Source organism: Acanthochromis polyacanthus, chromosome 7 (genome assembly GCF_021347895.1).
Source record: "Acanthochromis polyacanthus isolate Apoly-LR-REF ecotype Palm Island chromosome 7, KAUST_Apoly_ChrSc, whole genome shotgun sequence".
Classification (NCBI taxonomy): domain Eukaryota; kingdom Metazoa; phylum Chordata; class Actinopteri; family Pomacentridae; genus Acanthochromis; species Acanthochromis polyacanthus.
In genome coordinates, this window is record NC_067119.1 from 17539526 (window position 1) to 17561849 (window position 22324).

The window sequence follows — 22324 nt, forward strand, 5'->3', positions numbered from 1 at the left end:
GATGTGTTATGAGTTTAAAATGTTGTCTGTGTTGTTTTTATTGCTGGTGTTGGTCTTCTATTTAGTTTTACTGAAAAGCAGCTTATTGCTGTACACTCTATATGCAATACATCGGATGTTTTCTATGTTGATTGCATGGTACTGTGACGATCTTCCACCTGGACACCAGGTGTGTGTTCCAGTCGTCACCTGATTGAGCCACACCCACGATCTAGTGGCTCAGCTGCACTTAATCTGGCCCACTTCCATTCAAATAGGCTCTCTGACAGGAGCTGCTGCCGTGTGGAGCTCCAGCAGCATGATTCTGGGTTTTGGCTTGGGTTTTTAATGCCCATTTGGTTGTTTTTGCGTGGCAATAAACCGTTTTTAGTCACCACACCATTGCTGTCTCTTGGTTTTGTTGCGACTTTTGGGAGCCAAGTTGTAACAGTACCTGATCAAATAAATAAATAAATAAAATCATGGCTTCAGGGTTTTGTTTTATACTATTTGCTCAGTGCAAGCTTATTTTCTGGTTTGAGACATGTAGGATTAAGTGATTTTGATGAAATATGACAATTTCAAGCTTAAATTTGGTTATTTTTCCTGACAGAACTATAGGGCACACACAGGGAGTTCCACTGGCTTGTAGGTTTTAGTCCTTTACTGTAGCATTTGACCTAAAAACACAGGTGATTTCAATTTAGGTAATGATAGTCTCTTATCAGCCCAGTTCTGGCATGTACACACTGTGCTATGATTGACATCTCTCCCACTCTCCTACTGCACAGTGCAAAACACTTCACTCACTCCTATAGACCGTTTATACTGTGAACTTTAGTGAGGAGGTGCAATCAGCACACAGAACACCAGGACCTTCCCGAAGTGGAAAGCAGCCACCATTAATACTGATAAATACATCTGTGGTTTTCACGCTGAGACATGTCGAAATGTCAGCTGTGAAAAGGTCGCAGAGTTTCGTGGTGTATGTAATTCCCAGTGTTGCTCTAATTTCACTTCAGCCTGAGCGTGAATATATCTAGACCTTTACAGTGAAAAATCCATTTTGAGAAAACAAAAGGGCACCAATTAGAGAATATCAGGCCATGTTTAATTATAGACTCTCACATAAGAAATACAGGTAAAATTAATATCTGCAATCTGTCATAGTAGTCAACATCAACTCATCTGAGCTGTCTTTTGGCTCCTATAATAACTGCAAGTAATAGAAAAACATCTGTCCACCTTAAAGCACAACAGAATATAACAGACTTTTTTTTTCTCCAGACAGAATTCAGCATAAATTCTCTCAGTGACAGTAATCATTATAAAATATACCGTTTCGTACATAATTAAGTGATTAAATCCAAAAATCTGACTGTTTTGAAACAATACTTTTCAAATTATAACAAACAAATCAAAGGTGTGATGAGAATAAGAGCAACCAACTGCTTATAGTTTTGCCTGATTTGTTGGATAGCAAAAACCCTTGTGGCAAAGGCCCTGAATTTTGACGAAAACCGTAACAAACGACGTACTCAAAGTCACTGTGGAAAAAAAGTCCTTCTCATACAGCTATGCTAACAAAGGATCAGAGAGAACATGCTGAATGGTGAATGAACAGTGGGAAAAAAACTAACAATCTGATGGTTGTGAGTCTCAGGTTGATGACTTTTTAAAATGAGTAAATAACCTACAACAAATGCCTTTAAAAACAGTGCAACAAAACATATCACATGCAGAAGAGAGGAAGAGACTTGTGTTTGAATCAAATTGTTTCTCTTTTTCAAAATTGTCCTCCTCTGTTTCGGGGAGTGCTTGTACTTTACTTTCAACGGGAGACTACACAAAAACTGAAGCAGTTGTTAAACTCAAATAACACCTTGGAAGGTAAGGTGCTTTCTGTAGGAGCGTTGCTGCTAAAATTTTGAGTTTATATAATTGGATCATTTACATCAGTTACGTTTATGTACGTAGATTCCCTCTATGTGCCTTTAATGCTGTTCTCATAAACTAGCAACACAAACACCAGTATACAGCAGGTACTGGTTTCTATTCTCTTCAGATAATTTCCCTGTGTAATGCAGGGCAAGTGAAGTACTCCATGTTAAAGGGGTGGGGATTTAGGAGTCTCTGACATTAAAATTCATGCAAACATTGACATGCATTTCAAAAACAAAATTTATTTACATGGATTAAAAAGAAAAAAACCCTCCAAACCAGAAGAAACCGACTGTCAAAAGAAATCCTACGAGGTGTGTAAATGCCTATAAGGTGAAAGGGCAAAAATAGGTTTGAAAAAAAAAGGTGTCTTAGTGTTACACGTGTTTTTAATACAAATGCATCACAATGTTGTCGTTGCTATCCTACTTTAAACTATAAACCAGCCTAATCACTCCCTTATTAATATTGCAAGACAATCACCTCAAAATAATGGTTTATTGAATTAAATCGAGAAAAAAGTAAAGTGCTAAAAACATACAAATCACTTATTAAAAATAACAAAAATAAAACCAAGATAATATATCAATATTGCTGGGAACCATTTTCAATTCTCTTCTCTTTGTCAGTAAACTACACACAAGAGACCTGGAACAAGTCGTATATAGGGGGGCTGCAAGTCATAAGGTATTTAATTACATTGATTCTCAACTAGTGCCTGGTATACTTGCAGATAAAAGTCAGAAAAACTGAAAAGAATACAAATAAACATAATTGCCTTTAAAATTCAATTAGAGAAAAGTCCAGCAGCTGGCTGGACTTCTCGCCCTCGTAGACTCATTTATAGTACATTTCTGAGCTATTAGTACTTTGGTTTGCCAAAACGCTGATAGACCCTGTGATTAAATCTTAGACATCAATAATCAACTGTCTGCCTCTTTCCTGCTTTCTTACTTCAATCACATTGAATCAAAAGCATACAAGCTGTTTTCTTCTCTTGCTCTGAGCGTAAAAGTGAAAAAAGGCAAGACGTTGACAGAAGGCGTATGAGATCCATCTATAGTGGCAGCATAAAGGAGGGTGTTTCCCAGTACAGCAACCACACCTGAAACAGACGGGAGGGGACCAAGGTGCATCATCTAATGATGATCCCTTAAATGAGCATCTGGTTGGAACTTTTTGTGAGTGACACATATATTGTTTCACCAATGAAAAAGTAAACTTTCTAAGTTTTAACCCCTCCAAAAAGAGCATGTAAGGCTATGATGTGGTGACGAGTACATTATTGTTCAAACAGGTGTTCCGCTCTTTGCTTCACATCTCAGAGAAGCAGGACAGGAAAGATTTGTCACTGGACACCCACCAGGCACAAACCTGCACCTATCTTTTTAAAGTACAAACCCGTAGTCTGACAATACCTGACCTAGAAAAATCCCAAGACATGTTTCTTTTGAGAGGATGGGAGTCGGCTTTACACACGCTGCATGTCATTTCGTTCTCTGTGACATTTGTGGTTGGTTAAGAATGTCTAGGATGACCTGATCCAACTGGGTGGTCCCCAACCTTGTCCAGTGGCTGAGAGGCAGCGATAAGCACCAAGTTGGGAAGCGAGCATCGAGGTTCAGAGTGCTGCTGCTTTTCTATTCAGCTCAAGAGGTGACTGAACATGTTTGTGATTCCAAGCGTAAAGCAGTCTGCAACAGCTTGGATGAAAACTGACAAGAGAAAAGCAGCAGTACTCTGGCGCCTAGAAACTGGATACGAGACTTGCGGTACAGCACATAGATGTTCTTCTATTGTTCAGCGAGCTTAATGCCTGTCAGTAGTTGGTGGTTGTGTTGGATTACATTCCAGTTTAATGTGATCTGCAGGCCATCTATTTTCACGTTGCAATTATCTGTGATGTCTTTTTCTTGTTGTCCTGTTGACCATTCCATTCATCACAAATCAAAGCCATCTACCAAAAATATACACAAACATCTTTGATATATGGCCTTGGCTCATTTTAGTCGCGTAAGCAAAAGTTGGGGCCGCAGTGCACAAAGGTGCCTTAAACACACCTGAAAGTATTTTTCACGTGTAACAGTTAAAGTTTCACTGTCCTCTCCACTACAAACAGTTCTCTGAGGAAGACCTTCCATTGCCTCTGCATGCTGCAAAGCGATGCAGGTCTCAGTCCAGAGGTTGTGGGTCTGCTATAGGCATAGTGTGCAGAACCTCGTCCAGTAACTGCAGAGCTCTGTGCAGGTGGATCTCGATCCAGCATGGGGTCTCCTTGATGCTCTGACGGGGGTAGTCTGGCCCCCAGCCCTTAACAAAGCTCATCCTGAGAATACACAGCCTTCGAAGGTCGTCTACTCCGATACCAGCTGCTGCTGACAGACCTGAGAGGATGGAAGGAGAGAAAGAGTTATGAACGGGCTGCTACGATGCTGCACATGTGACAAACTCAACGCACAACAAGCTTTACATATGAAACATTTTTTGAGAATTAATTAACAGTTCAAGTACATTTTTGGTCATTATTTGTTGGCTCCAGCTTCTAAAATGTGATCATTTACTGGTTTTCAAAGCCTTTGAGCACTCAAAAAATATTTTTTGGTTTTGGTCAGTAGGTCAGAAAAAACAACAACAGATATATTAATATGTAAAGATGGGGGACTAATCATGAACATTATTGGAAGGTGAATCAAAAATGAAAATAACTGCAGCTCTAATATTTAACACTTGTTCCAAATAAAAACACATTCTCTATGAAATTTGCAAGGTATAAAAATACTAAACTGACAGCTTCATTTTTTGGAGCCTATAAATCTCTAATATTCAACAGCGATCAATGTAATCTCTTATTCTGGGAACAGAATAACCAGCTGGATCAATAAGTGTGAATGTGTGTCTGTATTTGCAGTTGGTGTGTCGTACTAATAGCTGGAGCTATCCCTCCTACTGATCCAGGTCCTGGTATGTTTCCGGCCACAGCTGCTGCTTGTGCTGCTGCTGCTGCTTGAGCCGTAGCCGCCTGCTGCTGCATTTGCCTGTGGCACTGACGAAGGTCAAACACCTAGAAGGACAGAGGAGACTTTGAATACTGCACACGTTTACTCCTCTCCTGCACAGGACACATGAATGCAAAAGACCCGAAACTGCAGCAGGACGAGAGACATTTTTTGGTGTGAAATAAACACAACCACGGCACAAAAGAATTACACCAGCATGTGGTAGAAAGCCTGAATGAATGGCACAGAGAGGAGGCGTCTGCAGATTGTGCTCAGCAGTTTCCCAGGAAACGAAAAACATTTTTGAAATATCAACCTTGAGTGATGTCCTTTTATGGTTTAATGACTTCATTTCTCAGTGAATGTGACTGTGGAGTGAAGCCTGTGTTCTTACCTTGATGTAAGCACTGGGGTAGATTTTGTGAACAGCGTCTCCGGGGGCTCGACCCGCCTCTCTGTCCAAGTAGTAACTCTGAACAAACACTGCATGGTCGCTGAGGCATCGCACCCACACGTCTCCTTCACCTTTACACTCCAGCTGGACCCCTTTACCGATGTGAAGCCTGAGCAAAGACAACACGAAGAATAAAGAAAACACACAAAGTCTGTGAGTGATAACATATGGAGTTTTCAGTTTAAACAAACAGTCAGTGATTCTCACCCAAACACACTGTGTTTATCTTTATAGGGTATGTGCAGTTCATTTCAACCTGGCATGTTTCTCATTAATGTGGGTACTGTAGCTGTGTGAGTCACGTCCAAGTGACACTTGCCACCTCTGCTCTGGAGATTTAGACAAAGATTTGATTTTTATATCTATCACTTTAAATGCTTGTCTCTGAGTCTGAACAAAAGTAACCACAGAAAGTACCTGTCTGGAACAGCCATCACAGATGTGAATCTATAAGCAGTGAGCCCAAACATCTGTTTCAGGAGGCAACTTTCTGTGTTTACTTTGGGTCAGACTGAGAGACATGCGTTTGAAATGATTCGTGTAAAAGTTCTGTTTATTTGGAAAGCTGTAGGAGGCTGGTGCTGCTATACCTTTTATAATTTTTTGTTTACATCTTCCCTGTTCTTCATGTGGGGGAGTCAAAAAACAAACAAACATAGAGGTACCGTTAAATAAACAAGAGGGAATAGAACGGAGTGGAGACAAGAACTGATGGCTCTGAACTTTCTACTGACCAAGATTGTGGTTCAGCTGTCCAGTTTCAAATATTTAACTAAAACAGGTCATGTGAAGATTAACAGTCAAATGATATGACTCAGATTTGACTACAGACCTAGAAAGCATTATTATACAAGGTGTTCTTATATAAGGCATGCTGGCAGAAGATCATTTACCATCTGATAATTCTAAATCTCAATTGATTCTTTTTGTTGGTACTTGGGTCACCTACCTTGCTCTTTCGATAGCCTCAGTGCGATGTACGTTACTGAGTTGGCCCAGGCAGAACCTGTCTCCTCCTGAGGGGTCAACATAGCCGTCCACCGTCACAATGGGGCAAGAAGAGGGCACTTTAAATGTCTCCCCGACTTGAACGTCCATCTCAAAATAAGCAATGGAACACCAGTAGTCAGGAGCTGAAACAGAGGGAAGAAGAGGTCACTGTTACCGAGTAATAAATGGAGAGAAACAACAGTGCCATCCCTAGCTCCTAGTCAAAGTAATACTGAACTTTTATGACTTTTTTAAAAATCTAATTATAGAAAAGAAAATAAGACCAAGCGTTATTTCACTTTTACTAAAGTGTGATGAATAAAAGTCTTTTTCATTTGATATTTGACAAAAAAAAAAAGTCATTACAACTGAGCTTCTGAATCTTTTTTCTCTCAACTTAAATCTTGATGACTGAAACTAAAACGTTAAAACTGGCAGTATTTCAATTAACTGTTTTAGCAGTGTATGCTGAATCCGTGTGGGGTTCGCTCATTCGTTTTTCCGTTTCAAAATAAAATCTAAAAAAAGCAATAAACCACGTTGTTTTTTTGTTTTTCAGTTTTTAAAACCTAAATGTAGAAACGTATTATTTAACTAATGGTAAAATGACGGTGTTGGATTTTTGCTCTAGCTTTTTAACCCGAAATACAAAATACGGCTGTTGTTTTAGTTTGTTGCAACACCGGAAGTCGCTGAGGAAGAACTGTTAAGAGCTGGTCTGGATCGTGAACACATCTGGAATGGCTTTAATGGAGCGCTTTTCCAAATGTATTCTCTTTGAGAGTGACAAAACCCACGCAGAAATCATGGAGCTCATATTGCTCTATATTAAAGAGATTAGATTATATTATATTATCAGGAGGTTCTGCATGGAGAACAATTTAAGACGCAGTCATGTGTCAGCTGCTGATTTTGAGAGAGCTGTCATTTGTTCCATATTAACGACATATGTTATCAGTGCCATACTTCATTAACTGTAGAATCTTATGTTTCACTTTTGTGTGTTTTACAGACAGGCCCGACGTATGGACGAAAGTTTTTGTCATCTATTGGTGCTGCTGTTCCAGTTTAATTGGTGATCAGGGGACTGTTTCACGAAGCAGGTTCATTGAAAACTCTGAGTTTCTTAACCCTGAAATGAGGGAAACTCAGAGTTTTCCGTTTCACGAAGCGAGGTAACTTAACCCTGAGACAGAGGGGTAACTCGAGCCTGTTTCACAAAGAGGGGTAACTTAAACTCTCGGTCAGTTACCGCAGTAACAGACTCTATAACTTTAACCTGGTCGCCAGCAGGTTTATCTGAGAAAACCTCGAGTTTCTCTCCGTCTCCGCCCACTTTCAGCCACACACGCTGTTTCATTTCCTCATTCATTCGGTCAGTAAGCGAGCGAGTTTTGGCGTAGAAGAACTATTAACGATCCAGTGGATAAAGGAGCAGCATTACTGCACAGATAATTAAATATTCGTCGGTAGATTGTTATCAGACCGAGCATAAATGTTCTCGCATTTCCAGACAATTATCTGTTTGAGCGGTACCGTTACGTAATCGTTTTAAGTCCATAATCTACATAAACAACCTAATCCGTCCTTACATTTACATTACCGACCGCAGTCATGCTCTCACATCCAGCAGATATTGTGTGTTGCGCTGTGGTTCTTTGCAAATGGAAGTTTTTATATAATGTCGGAGATGCAGAGTAAGGCAACTGTATGGAGGACATTCAGAAAAGTGTTCCTGGCCCTGGAATGACGTTTACCATCATTGTGGATATAAACCTGTCAGAGCATCAAGGAGGAGTTCCACAGGATTGCAGGTGAATGATGTAGAGAGCTGTTAAATTCATTTTAAATCATATTCTGTTAATGACATTGTGCTGCAACCTCAGACTGGGATTAGTCATTTTAATTTCTTTTAGGATTTCCCAGTGTGATTGGCTGCATAGATGCACACACATCCCCATCACAGCTCCCTCACATCGTGAACAGGAAGTCCATTCACAGCATAAATGTGCAGGTAGGCTACAAGTAGACTGACTACTGTTTCTAAATGTTAAAGACTGCATCATAGTTCAACATCTGTCATTCTCTGCACTGTCCAGATCATATGTGATGCTGCATACATCATTTCTAATGTGGAGGCCAAGTGGTCTGGGTCTGTTCATGACTCCAGGATTTATGGAGAGTCTAACCTGAGCAACAGACTGCAGCGTGGTCAGCAGCCTAAAGATTTTCACAATAGAATTCTCTTGTCTCCCTCTTTTAATATACTCTGATGTACCCACTATACATTACAGGAGAGTTTGATGGCCTGCTGGGTGACAGGGGTTACCATGCCAACCCAGGCTGATGACCTCATACCCTGACCCTGAACCAGGCCCCCAACAGAACTTCAACCGGACTCACTGCAGGACCAGAGCCTGGGTGGAGATGACCATAGGTCTGCTGAAAGCCCGTTTCAAGCGCCTACATCTCCTCAGGGTGACCCCTGAGAGGGCCTGTGATATTACTGTGGCATGTGTTGTTCTTCATAATATTACCACTATTAGAGGAGAGCAACACCCTGCCCTACAAACTGAAGACCCAGATGATGACCCCATCCACCTGCAGCTATCCAGGACAGCAGAGCAGTCAGAGACACCGTATGCAATAATCATTTTAGAGTTTAAGTCACCATCATCACCACCACAGCAAATAAAGACATGATACACATTTCATTTGGTCTTCTTTATTTCCTACAAATAAAAGAGATAGTTCAGTTCATGTTCCAGTAGTTAACATAATTCACCTGTGACCATCACCACCTCTAACTTGTGCTCCAGTATTTCAATTTCCAGATCTGCCCTCCTAATCTGTTTTTTGGATTTTTCTCAGCAAATGCAGTTTGTAACTCTGTTTTACTGATAACTGGGAATACATAGAGGACATTAAATTATACAGTTGCACATGAATTCCACAGAATGAAGCTCTGGTGTTTCCTGAACATCCATCTCACTGTGTCAGTCTGTGCAGTGGAAGTTGAGGGACCATCCTGCTGCTGTCCAGCCATTCTCTGTTAAAAAGGATGAGAATGTGCAATACTTCAGTGTAGGCTAAATGTCACACTCTGTATTCCACCCAAAATCTGAATGGGAAGAGAACCATCAGTAACATACCTCTGTATAAAACTTAAACTACCATTTGGATAAATCTTTGGAGTATTGCCTACTTACAGTTACAAGGTCTTTTGTAGTGTGAAGGGGCCAAAAGACAAAAAAAGACACAAAAGAGAACTAAATAATCATATATATATATATATATATATATATATATATATATGCATCCATGACCCCACCGTTTTACAGGCATCTGCTTTCTTTCTGTTGGCTGAGCAGAAGTCTATGTTCGTTTAAATAGGCTCAATTATTTAACAGGACATGATATGGATGCAGACATTTAGGCTATGTGTGGATAAAACAACTGCACAGTCAAACAGCCACTTAATATTTAGGCTACTTTACAATGTAAAACATGATCAACATGAAGTACCTCCATGAAATAATGATGAGGTCTGACCTGTTTGAACAATGTTTTTATATTTCATCTTAAGCTGCTGCCCCGTGCGCTTCTCCCCAGCGGGACTTCACCTAAATGAAATAACTTACTAGGCTACCATTCAGACAGTTATTCCCTGTAATATTATTACGATTACAAAGGACTACATTTAAACTTACGCATTGATCCGGGCAGCAGTGTTCTCCACGCCGTCTCCCTCTCTTTTGCAGCTGCAGCGGTGTTGCACTTCTTTCTAAAAACGTGTTCAAACTCACCATATGAGCGCGTTAAAAACTTCCATTTAAAAAACACAGCCTTTCGCTTCCCTGTTTCCATGGTGACTTGTCGAATCGGGGTTCCATTGATGCTGTCTTTTCAGAGATGCGGTGCACGCGCTTGACTCCGGGTCAAACTACTCTGAGTTAATTAAACCAACTCAAATCAGCCGTTGTGAAACCGAAAACTCAAGAGTTTTCTATCTCAGAGTAGATCAACTCAGAGTTGAGGAAGAAACTCAGAGTTTCTTGAACCTGCTTCGTGAAACAGGCCCCTGGTTAACTGGTGATAGTTTCAGTCTCCAGATGTTTTGTAGCAGATTTGACCAGACCAGACCTGGATCTGTGTGGAATTAAGATACTAGATGAAGAAGAGCTCGCCGATAAATGTCGGCATCACTGCTGAATAAAGTCAATATCCATGTAAATATCACCTACAGACATTACAAAGAAATGTACTGGCGAAATAAAAAACACGTATTTTCATCAACGGTGAGAGGAAACGATGGAATCCAGAAATAAAATTAGAGACATTTCTTTTTACCGTCTATAGGTGATGTTTACATGGATGTAGACTTTATTAAGTAGGCTACTGATGCAGACGTTTTTTCGGGGAAGTTTTCTTTGTCTAGTGTGTTTATTTGACGCACAACCAGGTCTGGTCGGGACAAACAGAGAGGCACCCAGCCGCAGACAAGACGGAAACTATCACTAGTTAACTTGATCGTCAGTTAAACTGGAACAGCGGTCGGAATCGCCAGAGTTCTTGACATTTTAATACTTAAAAATACTTACTTGGACCATTAAAGCAATTTTGTTCACACTGAGATCATGAGTTCTCAGAGTGATGCGTCTACTCACTCAAAATAAGACAAACACGTCTTGTTTTCACAGTACATGGTGCGGAGTTTGACAGAGAAGTGAAGTTAAGTCGCCACGAATTCTCACTTTGACTTCCGGTTCTGCCGGTCGCTTCTAAATGAGAAAAGGCTTTTTTTTTGTTCGTTTAAACATTAAAATTTGTAAAAACGAAGCGTTTTCCTTTCTCTGCTTTTCGTTTTTCGAATTTCACTTTAAAATGAAAAAACAAAAAAACAAGCCAATTATTTTTTTTTCTCATTTTATTTTGAAACGGAAAAATAAATGAGCGAACCATACACGGATTATGCTGCAACACAAATTTGTGAATTTCTGTTTATGCCTTTACATCTAGTATAATTTTGAAGTAGGCCAGCATGTGTGGATTAGATTAGCATGTGAAAAGATTTGACAAGACATACGTTGAATGTTAGGGGATTTTCATCATCTGTATGTTTGTAGACTTACATATAAAAACAAATCTCTCTGTGGGAAATTAAATACTAACTTCTTTACAAATTGAAAAATGTACTGCCATGAAATGCATTCTAAAGCTTTCCAAAATACATCAGACCTGGAAATCTTGTCTCGGCTTTATGTACTGGTGGGTTGCGTGTACTGACCTGGATGATTGGATATAGGAGGCTGAAAGGCGAGTTCATTATGCACAGGCCCTGAGAGAACGACAAAGCAATGGTTGTGATTAGTTTGTGAAATCAACCTTCATTTCATCCTTTTTTATGACTCATGGTGTTAAAACTTTGGTATCACTTGTTTCACACAGAGGTGCAAGACAATATATTGCAGTGAAAAATAAGCCAAAGAGTGAGTGAAAATGCAACAGGACCAAATAACACCCAGAGGGTTAAGAGGTTTAGGTTAGAGTTGCATTAACAGTACTTACAGTAGTGTGTCGGATGTGGCATAGGAGGGTGGTGCTGTAGATGACCGTTGGTGTGGTGGGGTATGTTGGGGGTGAAGCTGCTGTTTCTGGACCAGGTGGAGCTGGCACCTAAGGAAAAAAGTTAGAGATTCACCGACGGACTAACAAAGAGTACAAACTATTGCTGACTTCACAAGTACTCCCAGCGACATTTCACAGAGCTGAAGAAAATATGTCCAAAGCAGTTTTGATAGCAGAAAAACACTACATGTGAAAACACAGCCAAACACGGAGACGAACAAGCCTGACAAGCACATAAACACACAGGAAGACTCAACGACTATATCTTACTGCCTGATCCTGCAGCAATAGCAGGGAAGGACGATGTTGAGGCAGAGGTGGAGGCCTCAGTGGGTGGGAGCAGGTTTGGAGCTGCAAATGATTCAGACGGGGTGGGGCGGCTGCTGGATGGGGGGTGCTGGATGGTCTGGAGAGTGTGGCCTCCCTCAATTGTGGGCAGGGTCTGCTGTCCATCAAAATCATACTCATCCTTAACCATCAGGGCCGAGCTGGGTCCAGAGCTGGTCAGGGTCAGTCCTGATAAGTCTGTGAAACCAGAAAGGATGAAGAGGGTGGAACAAGTTGCTGACAGTGCCAACTGCTTATCCATAGCTTTGACAGCTGTGGGTTTGATAAGTCTGACTAAAACAAACAGCATCTATATCAAGAAGAATTGAGCAGGTATGTGCATGATGCAATGTCACTTTTATTTCAAGGATAGCTACATGAAGTTCAAGTTTCAAACACAAATCAAATTATTTTCCAGTTTCTTTACATGTTATAGTCCTCAAAATATAATTTGTGATGCTGGTAAATTGCCGCCCAGTAGGCCCACCACCTACAGGGCAGGAAGTCGGGGTCGGGGGCCATATCAACCGGGCAGTAGGCAGAAGCAGGCGCCTGGGCGTGCCGCCCCATGGTGGCATAGACTGGTTCTGGGGACGTGGAACGTCACCTCACTGGCAGGGAAGGAACCTGAGCTGGTGCGGGAGGTGGAGCGACACCGGTTAGATATAGTTGGGCTCACCTCCACGCACAGCAAGGGTTCTGGAACCAGAATCCTGGAGAGGGGTTGGAGTCTCTCCTACTCCGGAGTTGCCCAAAGTGAGAGGCGCCGGGCGGGTGTGGGGATACTCACAAGCCTCCGGCTGAGCGCCGCTTTGTTGGAGTTCTCCCCGGAGAACGAGAGGGTCGTCTCTCTGCAACTTCGTGTTGCGGAGGGGAAAACTCTGACTGTTGTCTGTGCTTATGCGCCGAACAGCAGTTCAGAGTATTCGGCCTTCTTGGAGTCTCTGGGTGGTGTCCTGGAAGGGGTACCGCCCGGGGATTCCATAGTTCTCCTGGGGGACTTCAACACTCATGTGGGCAACGATGGAGAAACCTGGAGGGGGGTGATTGGGAGGAACGGCCTGCCCGATCTGAACCCGAGTGGTGTTTTGTTATTGGCCTTCTGTGCTAGTCATGGTTTGACCATAACAAACACCATGTTCGAGCATAAGGTTGCTCATAAGTATAGTTGGTACCAGAGCACCTTAGGCCAAAGGTCGATGATCAACTTTATAGTCATATCGTCAGACCTGCGGCCGTATGTTTTGGACACTCTGGTGAAGAGAGGTGCAGAGCTGTCAACTGATCACCACCTGGTGGTGAGTTGGATCCGATGGCGGGGAAGACTGCGGGACAGACCTGGTAAACCCAAACGTGTAGTGCGGGTGAACTGGGAACGTCTGGCGGAGGACCCTGTCCGTAGGGTTTTTAACTCCCACCTCCGGAAGAGTTTCTCCTGCATCCCGGGGGAGGTTGGGGACATGGAGTCTGAGTGGTTCATGTTCAAAACCTCCATTGCAGAAGCAGCTGCTAGGAGCTGTGGTCTGAAGGTCACTGGTGCCTGTCGTGGCGGCAATCCAAGGACCCGCTGGTGGAAACCAGCGGTGAGGGAGGCCGTCAGGCTGAAAAAGGAGACTTTTCGAGCCTGGTTGGCTCGGGGGTCTCCCGAAGCAGCTGATAGGTACTGGTTGGCCAAAATGGCGGCGGCTGTGGCGGTTGTGGAAGCTAAAACTCGGGTGTGGGAGGAGTTCGGGGAGGCCATGGAGAAGGACTTTTGGTTGGCCTCGGGGAAGTTCTGGCAAACCGTTCGACGTCTCAGGAAAGGGAGGCAGGGCTTCGCTCAGGCTGTGTACAGTCGGAGTGGAGAACTGTTGACCCGACCTGGGGATTGATTAAACCTTTATTAATTCCACAGCGGGGAAATTACCATTGTACAGCAGCAATAGGACATTGAATAAGAGAGAGATTGAAGCACACCGAAAGCACACAGTGCATATATATATATATAAATATAAAAATTTTCTTCAGAAGAAGAAAAGGAAAGAAACAGTATCTACAGCAGGATTTTTTGAAATTGCACATATCGTCGGGATATCGTCGAGCGGTGGAAACAGCACTTCGAGGAACTCCGGAACCGGGTAAACACGTCCTCTATGGAGGAGGCAGAGCCTGAAGACTCGGGGGCATCTTCGTCCATATCCGTGGCAGAGGTCGCCGAGGTAGTTAAGAAGCTCCTCGGTGGCAAGGCGCCAGGTGTGGACGAGATTCGCCCTGAGATGCTGAAGGCTCTGGACATTGTTGGACTGTCCTGGTTGACACGTCTATACAATGTCGACTAAGTCAGACACGTTTCCGGTGGGTGTTGGACTCCGCCAGGGCTGCCCCTTGTCTCCAATCCTGTTTGTGGATTTCATGGACAGGATTTCAAGTCGCAGTTGTGGTGGGGAGGGTTTTCGGTTTGGGAGGCTCAGGATCGCATCTCTGCTTTTTGCGGATGATGTGGTTTTATTGGCGTCCTCAGACCGTGACCTTCAGCACGCACTGGAGCGGTTTGCAGCTGAGTGTGAAGTGACAGGGATGCAGATCAGCACCTCCAAGTCCGAGGCCATGGTTCTCTGCCGGAAACCGGTGGACTGCTCCCTCCGGGTTGGGGGGGAGTTGCTTCCCCAAGCGAAGGAGTTTAAGTATCTCAGGATCTTGTTCACGAGTGATGGGAAAATGGAGCGGGAGATGGACAGGCGGATTGGTGCGGCGTCAGCAGTAATGCGGGCGTTGTACCGGTCCGTCGTGGTGAAGAGGGAGCTGAGCCGTAAGGTGAAGCTCTCGATTTACCAGTCCATCTACGTTCCAACCCTCACCTATGGTCATGAGCTTTGGGTAGTGACCGAAAGAACAAGATCGCGGATACAAGCGGCCGAAATGAGTTTCCTCCGTAGGGTGGCTGGACTCAGCCTTAGAGATAGGGTGAGGAGCTCAGACATCCGGAGGGAGCTCGGAGTAGAGCCACTGCTCCTTCGCATCGAAAGGAGCCAGTTGAGGTGGTTTGGCCATCTAATTCGGATGCCTCCAGGGAGACTTCCTTTGGAGGTTATCCGAGCACGTCGCCTGGGACAAGACCCCGGGGTAGACCCAGAACTCGCTGGAGGGATTATATATCCCGTCAGGCCTGGGAACCCCTCGGGATCCCCCAGGAAGAGCTGGAAAGCGTCGCTGGGGGCAGGGACGTCTGAAACAACCTGCTTCGCCTGCTGCCTCTGCGACCCGGCCCCGGATAAGCAGAAGAAAATGGATGGATGGATGGTAAATTTCTAAAACACAAAATCACATTTTTTTTCTTCTTTCAAGGCAGCTTTTTGGTTTCATTTTACTTCAGTACGCTGTAGGAAACACAGAAGTGAAACAGATATTTTGGTATTTCGTAGTTCGGGCTTATTTTAGTGGGTTCAGTTACTCACCGATGCCAGGAGACACCACCCTCTCATAGTGATAAGGGTTGACACATACACTGTCACACTTAAGGTCAAAGGCAAACTGGCAGTATTTCACATGCTTCAGTTCATTCTTATGCAGGTCGGGCCATCGCCACAGACGGGCGTAGATTACATGAGGGAACCCTTTACGTCCTGCCACCTGGAAACAACAACACAAAAGGGGACACAAGAGAGGAATATTGAGTTAATTCATTTGTAGGCTCACTGTCCTTACAGCTGAGGTCACAAACAGTGTTAAATCAATTATTTGGAGCCAGAGATGGCGGCTCGTTTCCACTGTTGAGAACAAACACACACTGATCGAAAGATTTGCATTACTCTGGTCTAATTCAAAAACATCTCCTCAATGTTCCTACCTTTTCTAAAGTATAATAATTTCCCACATTTAATCATGTTAACTGTGTGATGCTAAATTATTCATATTTCATAATCGGAGCTGGCAGCGTTTGTACTGGTGGGTGTATCATCTCACATGTCGGGTGTTGTTAATATTGAGCTGATACATTAAGTTGAACTACCACAAAATTATGCATAATTATTTGTTTTGCTCATTACACAATCAAAAAGTCAGATGTTTATGAATTCCAGATGCTCAGGTGTGAGGATTTAATGCTTATGTTTGCCATATGATAGAAAACTGAATATTTTATGGATTTTGACTCCAAAAAATGCAGCAAATCTTCTTGAACAATGGAAAATGAAAAATGGGCGTTTTTTTCCCCCACAATCTACTAAAGATTTAGTACAAAAATAGCCAGACTAATTTATATTTTTAAAAAAAAGGCATTTGCTGCTGGTATACATGTTAAACATTTATACTATTCAATCTGATGCACATTTATAGTTCTATTGTCCTACCTGCAATCGACCATCAAGTGTCCTCTGGATGGTCACACACTTGCTGGGATGGGCCCCATTGGTGGTGATAGCTGTGATGAGGGAGTCAAGCTCGTCTTTTTTCTCTTTCAGCTTTTTCACCAGGCTCTCAATGGCCCGCTTGGCAAACGTCTCGCTCTCACCACCCTGCCTGTGGCACATCAGACTGTGCACAATGCTCAGGCAGGCATCGTTGCTGGTTGGCGTGTTGGTGATGGACATCTTGACCTGGGTTTCTGCAGCACTTTCAGAGGGTATACTTGTTGCTGACACCGTTTCACACCATCGTCAGGAAGCCGGGACAGAGACAATCTTTACAGGATTGACTGAAAAACTATTCAGCTGTACTTATGGCAGAGTCGTGATTTTTTTTTGAAAAGGAGGGAAGACAAGAAGATCTGAAGGGAGAGAAAAACATGCAGGTTATAAAGTAAACGGTTTTAGTGAGGTTTTGATTAACTTTTATTGTCACTTTGTGCCACGTCGTTTGCTGTGTTCTATTAAGTTATACTGAGAGGATTTAATAATACTTAGTCCAGTGCAACGACTATGAATAAAATAAAATACCTCAGACTTCACAGCACTTCCTTTTGAGGAGCTGCCGGTTACTGCCATGTTACCTTGGCGCTGTAATGTCGAGTAAATCCGAATAACAGATAAGCTTTCGAGCAAAAAAAACACCAACAATGTTTGTGTTTTGACTCTGAATGGCTGGCAAAAGGCATGACCCAAACTGTAGTGACACACCAAAGTTGTTAGCTGCACAATGATAAGGTTAGCTCAACAACTACACACTGACATGAAGAAACAGCAGTTTGTACATTTGCAATCGAGTTTTTACAACCCAGGGCTGCTTTTTCTGGGATAAAAGTGATGTTGGCGTTGTTATGTTCGCTTGCTTTGTGGCTAAGTAGTGGCGCCAGTCTGGCTGCCGTTTGTCCCAGAAAGCTACAAGAAGTTACTGCGAACGGGCGGACTTGGCTTCAAAATAAGAGTGGAACCTTCTAATCTACACATAATGCGAATTCGAAACAAGAGACTTCACTGTTGCTTAATTTTTAATACAAAAAAATTAATATGAGATTCAATGTATAGCGGTACCACAAAATTCTATGGCCTCTGTCGAATTATAAAAGCTTGACAGATTACAAAAGTTCATAGTAACACATATGCAATTTAAAACTACTTACTGTAGGCTGTCGGTGTTTTCAGAAAAGAAAGACAGCTGTGTGACAATTTCTACTGCACACTTACAGAAATATTTATATCTGCAGATTCAACTATATCTGAACATGAATTAAGCACACGGGTCCGTCACTGATGCATTATATTTTGAAGAGCCATATCGGAAAGTATCTTCACTTGTGGTTTGCTAGCAGCCCGCTACTGAAATATCAGCTAGCTCCGATGATTGTTGATTGCGGACATGCTAACGTAGCATGCTACTGTGAGCTTAGCAGACCTGTTTGTTTATTATGGCCAGCTCCGCAGCTCAAGAATGCGTTTACCACTTTGCTCGATAGCTAGTAAGTTGTTCTATGCAACTGTTGAAAACATAAACAGGTACGATATCAAGATGCAGTTTAAAAACATGAATTTATTAGTCTGGACTTGACGCTACCTGGAGTTAGCTGGTGTAGCGGCTAGCAGGCGGACCCTGCTTGTGTCCGTCCCGAGTTGCCGTGCCGACGGGGCCAGCGGTGGGGCTGTGCAGACCCTGAGTACCTCCTGGAATATGCTTTAAAGTTCCACCAACTGTTCACAGAAACACGAGGTAAAACGCAAATCCCGCAAGCTGTAGCTTTACATCCTCTAAACTGGAGCACGAATCAAGTCGGAGTCAATTCTTAGATTTCGTGTCAACTCCCGACTCACTTCACTCACTTCTCACACCAGTTCCTTCAATGGCGCGTTGCGCATGCGCAAAGTGAGCCAGGGGTTTATCATGCCCATGATTATATTTGTATATTTCTATTTTAGCGGCTACATGGCGTGTTACTGCTGCTATAACTTTAGACACTGGTATCACTGTGATCACTACCACTAAAACTGTGTTTATTTTTATTACTAATGCTGCCACTACAGTTTTTAGAACTGCTACAACTAATTTTACCCCATGTTTACTGTTACCTACACTGCTATCTTTGTGGACTGCTCATGCTTTCTTCACCTCAGCTGACACAGTTCTCCCACAGATGAAGTGCTGATAAATATATGCCATATACTGCAGCTCATTAAACAACTTACAACTGTGATGCAGCTACTTGACTCACATCATTTTATTCTATAACTCCTTCACATATCTGGGACAAAATTGTAATTTTTAAATTGCTGTATTTCTTTGACATCAAAAGACATCCAGTGAATGACTTCAAGTTTTCAAGCATATTATTGTTTCATTCCCCCATTATGATCAACTTGAACACTGAGATTCAAAGAGTTCAGATACATTGCCCTAAACAAGTTTATTGGTTTGTTTTTCCTCAACTCTGCTAACTTTGAAGCGTTTTCGTGCTGTTTCTTTCTCTGTGTCCTAACTCAGTCATTTTTTGTAATTCTTGCATGAAAAAGATCATTTAAATTATTGTATTTGAAATAAAAACACATATTTTGATTGTCAAGCTTTATATTACATAGGTTGTTACTCATGTTTTGCAGCTACATTAAACGCTGCTGTTCAATAGATTCCTTTGGATCGGAGTCTGTTCTCACAAAGTGTCCAACAGCTGTGTGATTAATGTCTGGAATGTGACAAATAACTTCATTTAGAGCAGCTGCTGGGTTTGCTTCTATCTTCAAATGCATCACCACCAAATCCAAAGTCAAACACAGATGATAAAACAGAATCCTGCTTATCAAACTTCCATTTTAGTATTTGTGTAAGGTGGTCTATGATGGGAATTTAATTCTGAAAAGCATAAAAAGTAATTTTTGCTGAAACAAGGAAATAGTCAGCATTGGTATTTGTTTATTTATGTTCACCTTTGTACAGAATCTGTCATGAATTTATGACTGGTTCATTGAAATATTTTGGAAGTAAGCGTTAGCTCATGTGCATGTGTTTCTGTGCAGTCAATATTGTGCTCTTACAGAATGTAAATCAGGATGTTGAGGTGTTACCTATGGAATGGGGAAAAAAAACTATGTTGGATACATACAGTGTAAGCATGTTTACTTACACTATGTATTGGAATTCTCTAATCTTTGGCACTGTGTTACTGTTATTCATATGTCCTAAGCAACATAAGCATTGTTAATTTAAAGTTTTCAGACAAACACCATGCAGCTAAAACAGGCCATAGACAAATAATGCACAAGAACTATAACTGTGACTCTCAGCAGAATAAAAAGTTTCATTGTGAGCTTCCTGTATTATTTATGTAGTGAAACACAATGGTTTTTATTAAAGTTGCTACATCACAGCTGCTCATTTCTCACATTATGTTCCCCTCTGTGGATAACGAGGTGCTAATTACAGAAGTGAAATGAGCTGCTGTGATGTTTAGCTGGGATGAAAAGTAGACACTGTTTATCCTTGATGGTGCTTTCATTTTACCCTCCCTGCATTAATGACAATATAAAAGCACGTTCATGTACACGCACTGAAGTTTAAATGCCCCACTGGTTACCAATTTGCTCCAATTACAGATGTGACTATTACCCACTGACAAGGCACACAATGATGATTAATTATCAGCTTTGGTAGCTAATGTAGTTGGCATGCCCCCATAATTTGACTTTAATTGTCTGTCATTTTTCTTTTTGCTTCCCTTGCTGATCTCCCCCTCTTTGAGATCGCTCTTCTCTGCTCTTTCTCTCCAGAGAATAACTTTTACTGGGGGATATGAGAAGGCAGTCATGTTCTCTCAGTTCTCTAGGTTTTGTTTTCATCTGCACTTTTCAGTTGTCCTTTAGTTCTATTTCTATTGCTCACTCTACTCTGAGTATTACTCCTCTCTCCATGCCTAGAAAACAATTTATTGTGTGACTTTGTTCTTTTATTTTCTTTTAGTATGGGGCAGAGGGAGCGCCAGAACTAAAGAAAAATGAAGATGCAGCAGAAGTGAACAACGCACATGGGGAGAGAGTCACAATACAAAGAATCTAAATGAACCTTATAAAAGACATTGTGGCTCAAGAGGAAACTATGAATTAGCAATACTTTGTCACATGTCATGTAATCCTCTGCGCTGACCAGCAGAGAGCAGTAACAACCAGGCCATTACTCCTGCTCTGCACTGGTGTCATCCGAGAGCCTCTAAGTGCTGTCATTTTCTGATGAACTTCTGATGAGAGAAATACTTAAATTTACCTCCTGTCGTGGTCAAATTCTGGTTTTGAATCTTTACAGAAGTGGAAAAGCCCTTCATGAAATGAAAAGCATAACACACAGATGCAAGAGAAAACTGAATTTTGCATCCAAATGTGCCAAAAAAACCTTACATGGTCACATACAAGCATGATAAATACCCATGGCACAATCTGAGCTGCCACACACTGTAAACATCATGTGTAGATATGCAGACATTTAATATATTTAACATTACCTTCACTATGTTTTCATCTATGACTCAGTTTCTGCACTTCCATCGGAATCAGACATGTTTTAACCTTGAAGTAGAGTCATGTAAAACAAACAGCCCTAAGGACACGTTTCACATTTGGGAGAAAATGCAAACATCAAAACAACTTTTTTATTGTACTATTAACTGACCATAAAGCAACTGACCATGTTTTCCTCATGACCGCCATTTTGCCTTTGATGTACTGGCTGTAAATCTGCTGATGTCTGGCAGTAGGCTTTCCTTATCACCCCGGCCATCTGAACATCACATGAAAAAACTGAAAAACACAGTTAAGTTTGTCCTTGTTTTCACACATCTGACAGAAACTACCAAGCGAACATCAGCTGTCAAGGAAGACTGACATTTTCTATCATAATTTGCAGTTGTGGTGCAGTTTTGTGAATGTGTAACAGCCGGCAGCTAATTGATTGAAACTTTCTTGTCACAGCGGAAGACAAACCTGCCACATGTACACATGCAAACAAATGAGACGCTGTGATTGGCTCAAACTGATTTTCTTTAGCTTTTGTGTTGCAGTTAGTCAAACGGTACGACCTTGACAACTGTCAGAGGCAAGAAACATGATTGCTGTGTATGTGTTTGTGTGTTAATGAGTGTGTATGCGTGACACTGTATACCAAAAGAGCCACGAGTGTAAATACAAATGGACAAGCAAGAGAGGAGAATAAGTGATGTGACGTGACTCCCTCTGTGTCAGACTGTGCAGAGGAAAGAACAGAATACAAGGACAGCAGCTTTCCACTTTATACACACATTTCACTTCCTTCTTTTTGAGCATTGATCTTCAGCTCTTCTCATTTGCCCTCCATCTCCTTTTCATCCTTTCTGTTTTTACTTTTTACTGGCTCTCCTGCTCTCATTGTAAAAATAAAAACTTTGTTGCTGTGACTGTCAAGCTTCTCATATTGCATGTATGACAACTGTAGCACTTTTACCGATGCAATTAACAGTTCTACAATTCTACAGCTTCATTTAGCAGACACTTTTGTCCAAAGCAACTTACATCTGAGAGTAGATACAGATTTGTAGTAATTTTTTGAAACATATTAGATGGAGGTAGACAAAATCATGTTTCTC

The 22324-nt window shown here is 42.0% G+C and overlaps 1 protein-coding gene and 1 long non-coding RNA gene across 2 annotated transcripts; one reads left to right on the plus strand and one right to left on the minus strand.

Annotated features, from left to right (window-relative positions):
* Positions 1-1068: 1068 nt before the first annotated feature.
* On the minus strand, positions 1069-18588 carry LOC110953042 (mothers against decapentaplegic homolog 4). The gene is made up of 10 exons (XM_022196859.2): positions 18283-18588; positions 16644-17059; positions 15750-15924; positions 12259-12513; positions 11929-12036; positions 11648-11698; positions 6320-6503; positions 5311-5479; positions 4843-4981; positions 1069-4304 (listed from the first exon to the last, which is right to left on the minus strand). The coding sequence occupies exons 2-10, from the start codon at positions 16881-16883 to the stop codon at positions 4093-4095; spliced, it is 1533 nt and encodes a 510-aa protein (XP_022052551.1). The 5' UTR covers positions 16884-17059; positions 18283-18588; the 3' UTR covers positions 1069-4092.
* Positions 18304-22142, plus strand: LOC110953043 (uncharacterized). The gene is made up of 2 exons (XR_002595834.2): positions 18304-18435; positions 20674-22142. It is a non-coding gene; the product is annotated as an uncharacterized LOC110953043 (long non-coding RNA).
* The last annotated feature ends 182 nt before the right edge of the window (positions 22143-22324 follow it).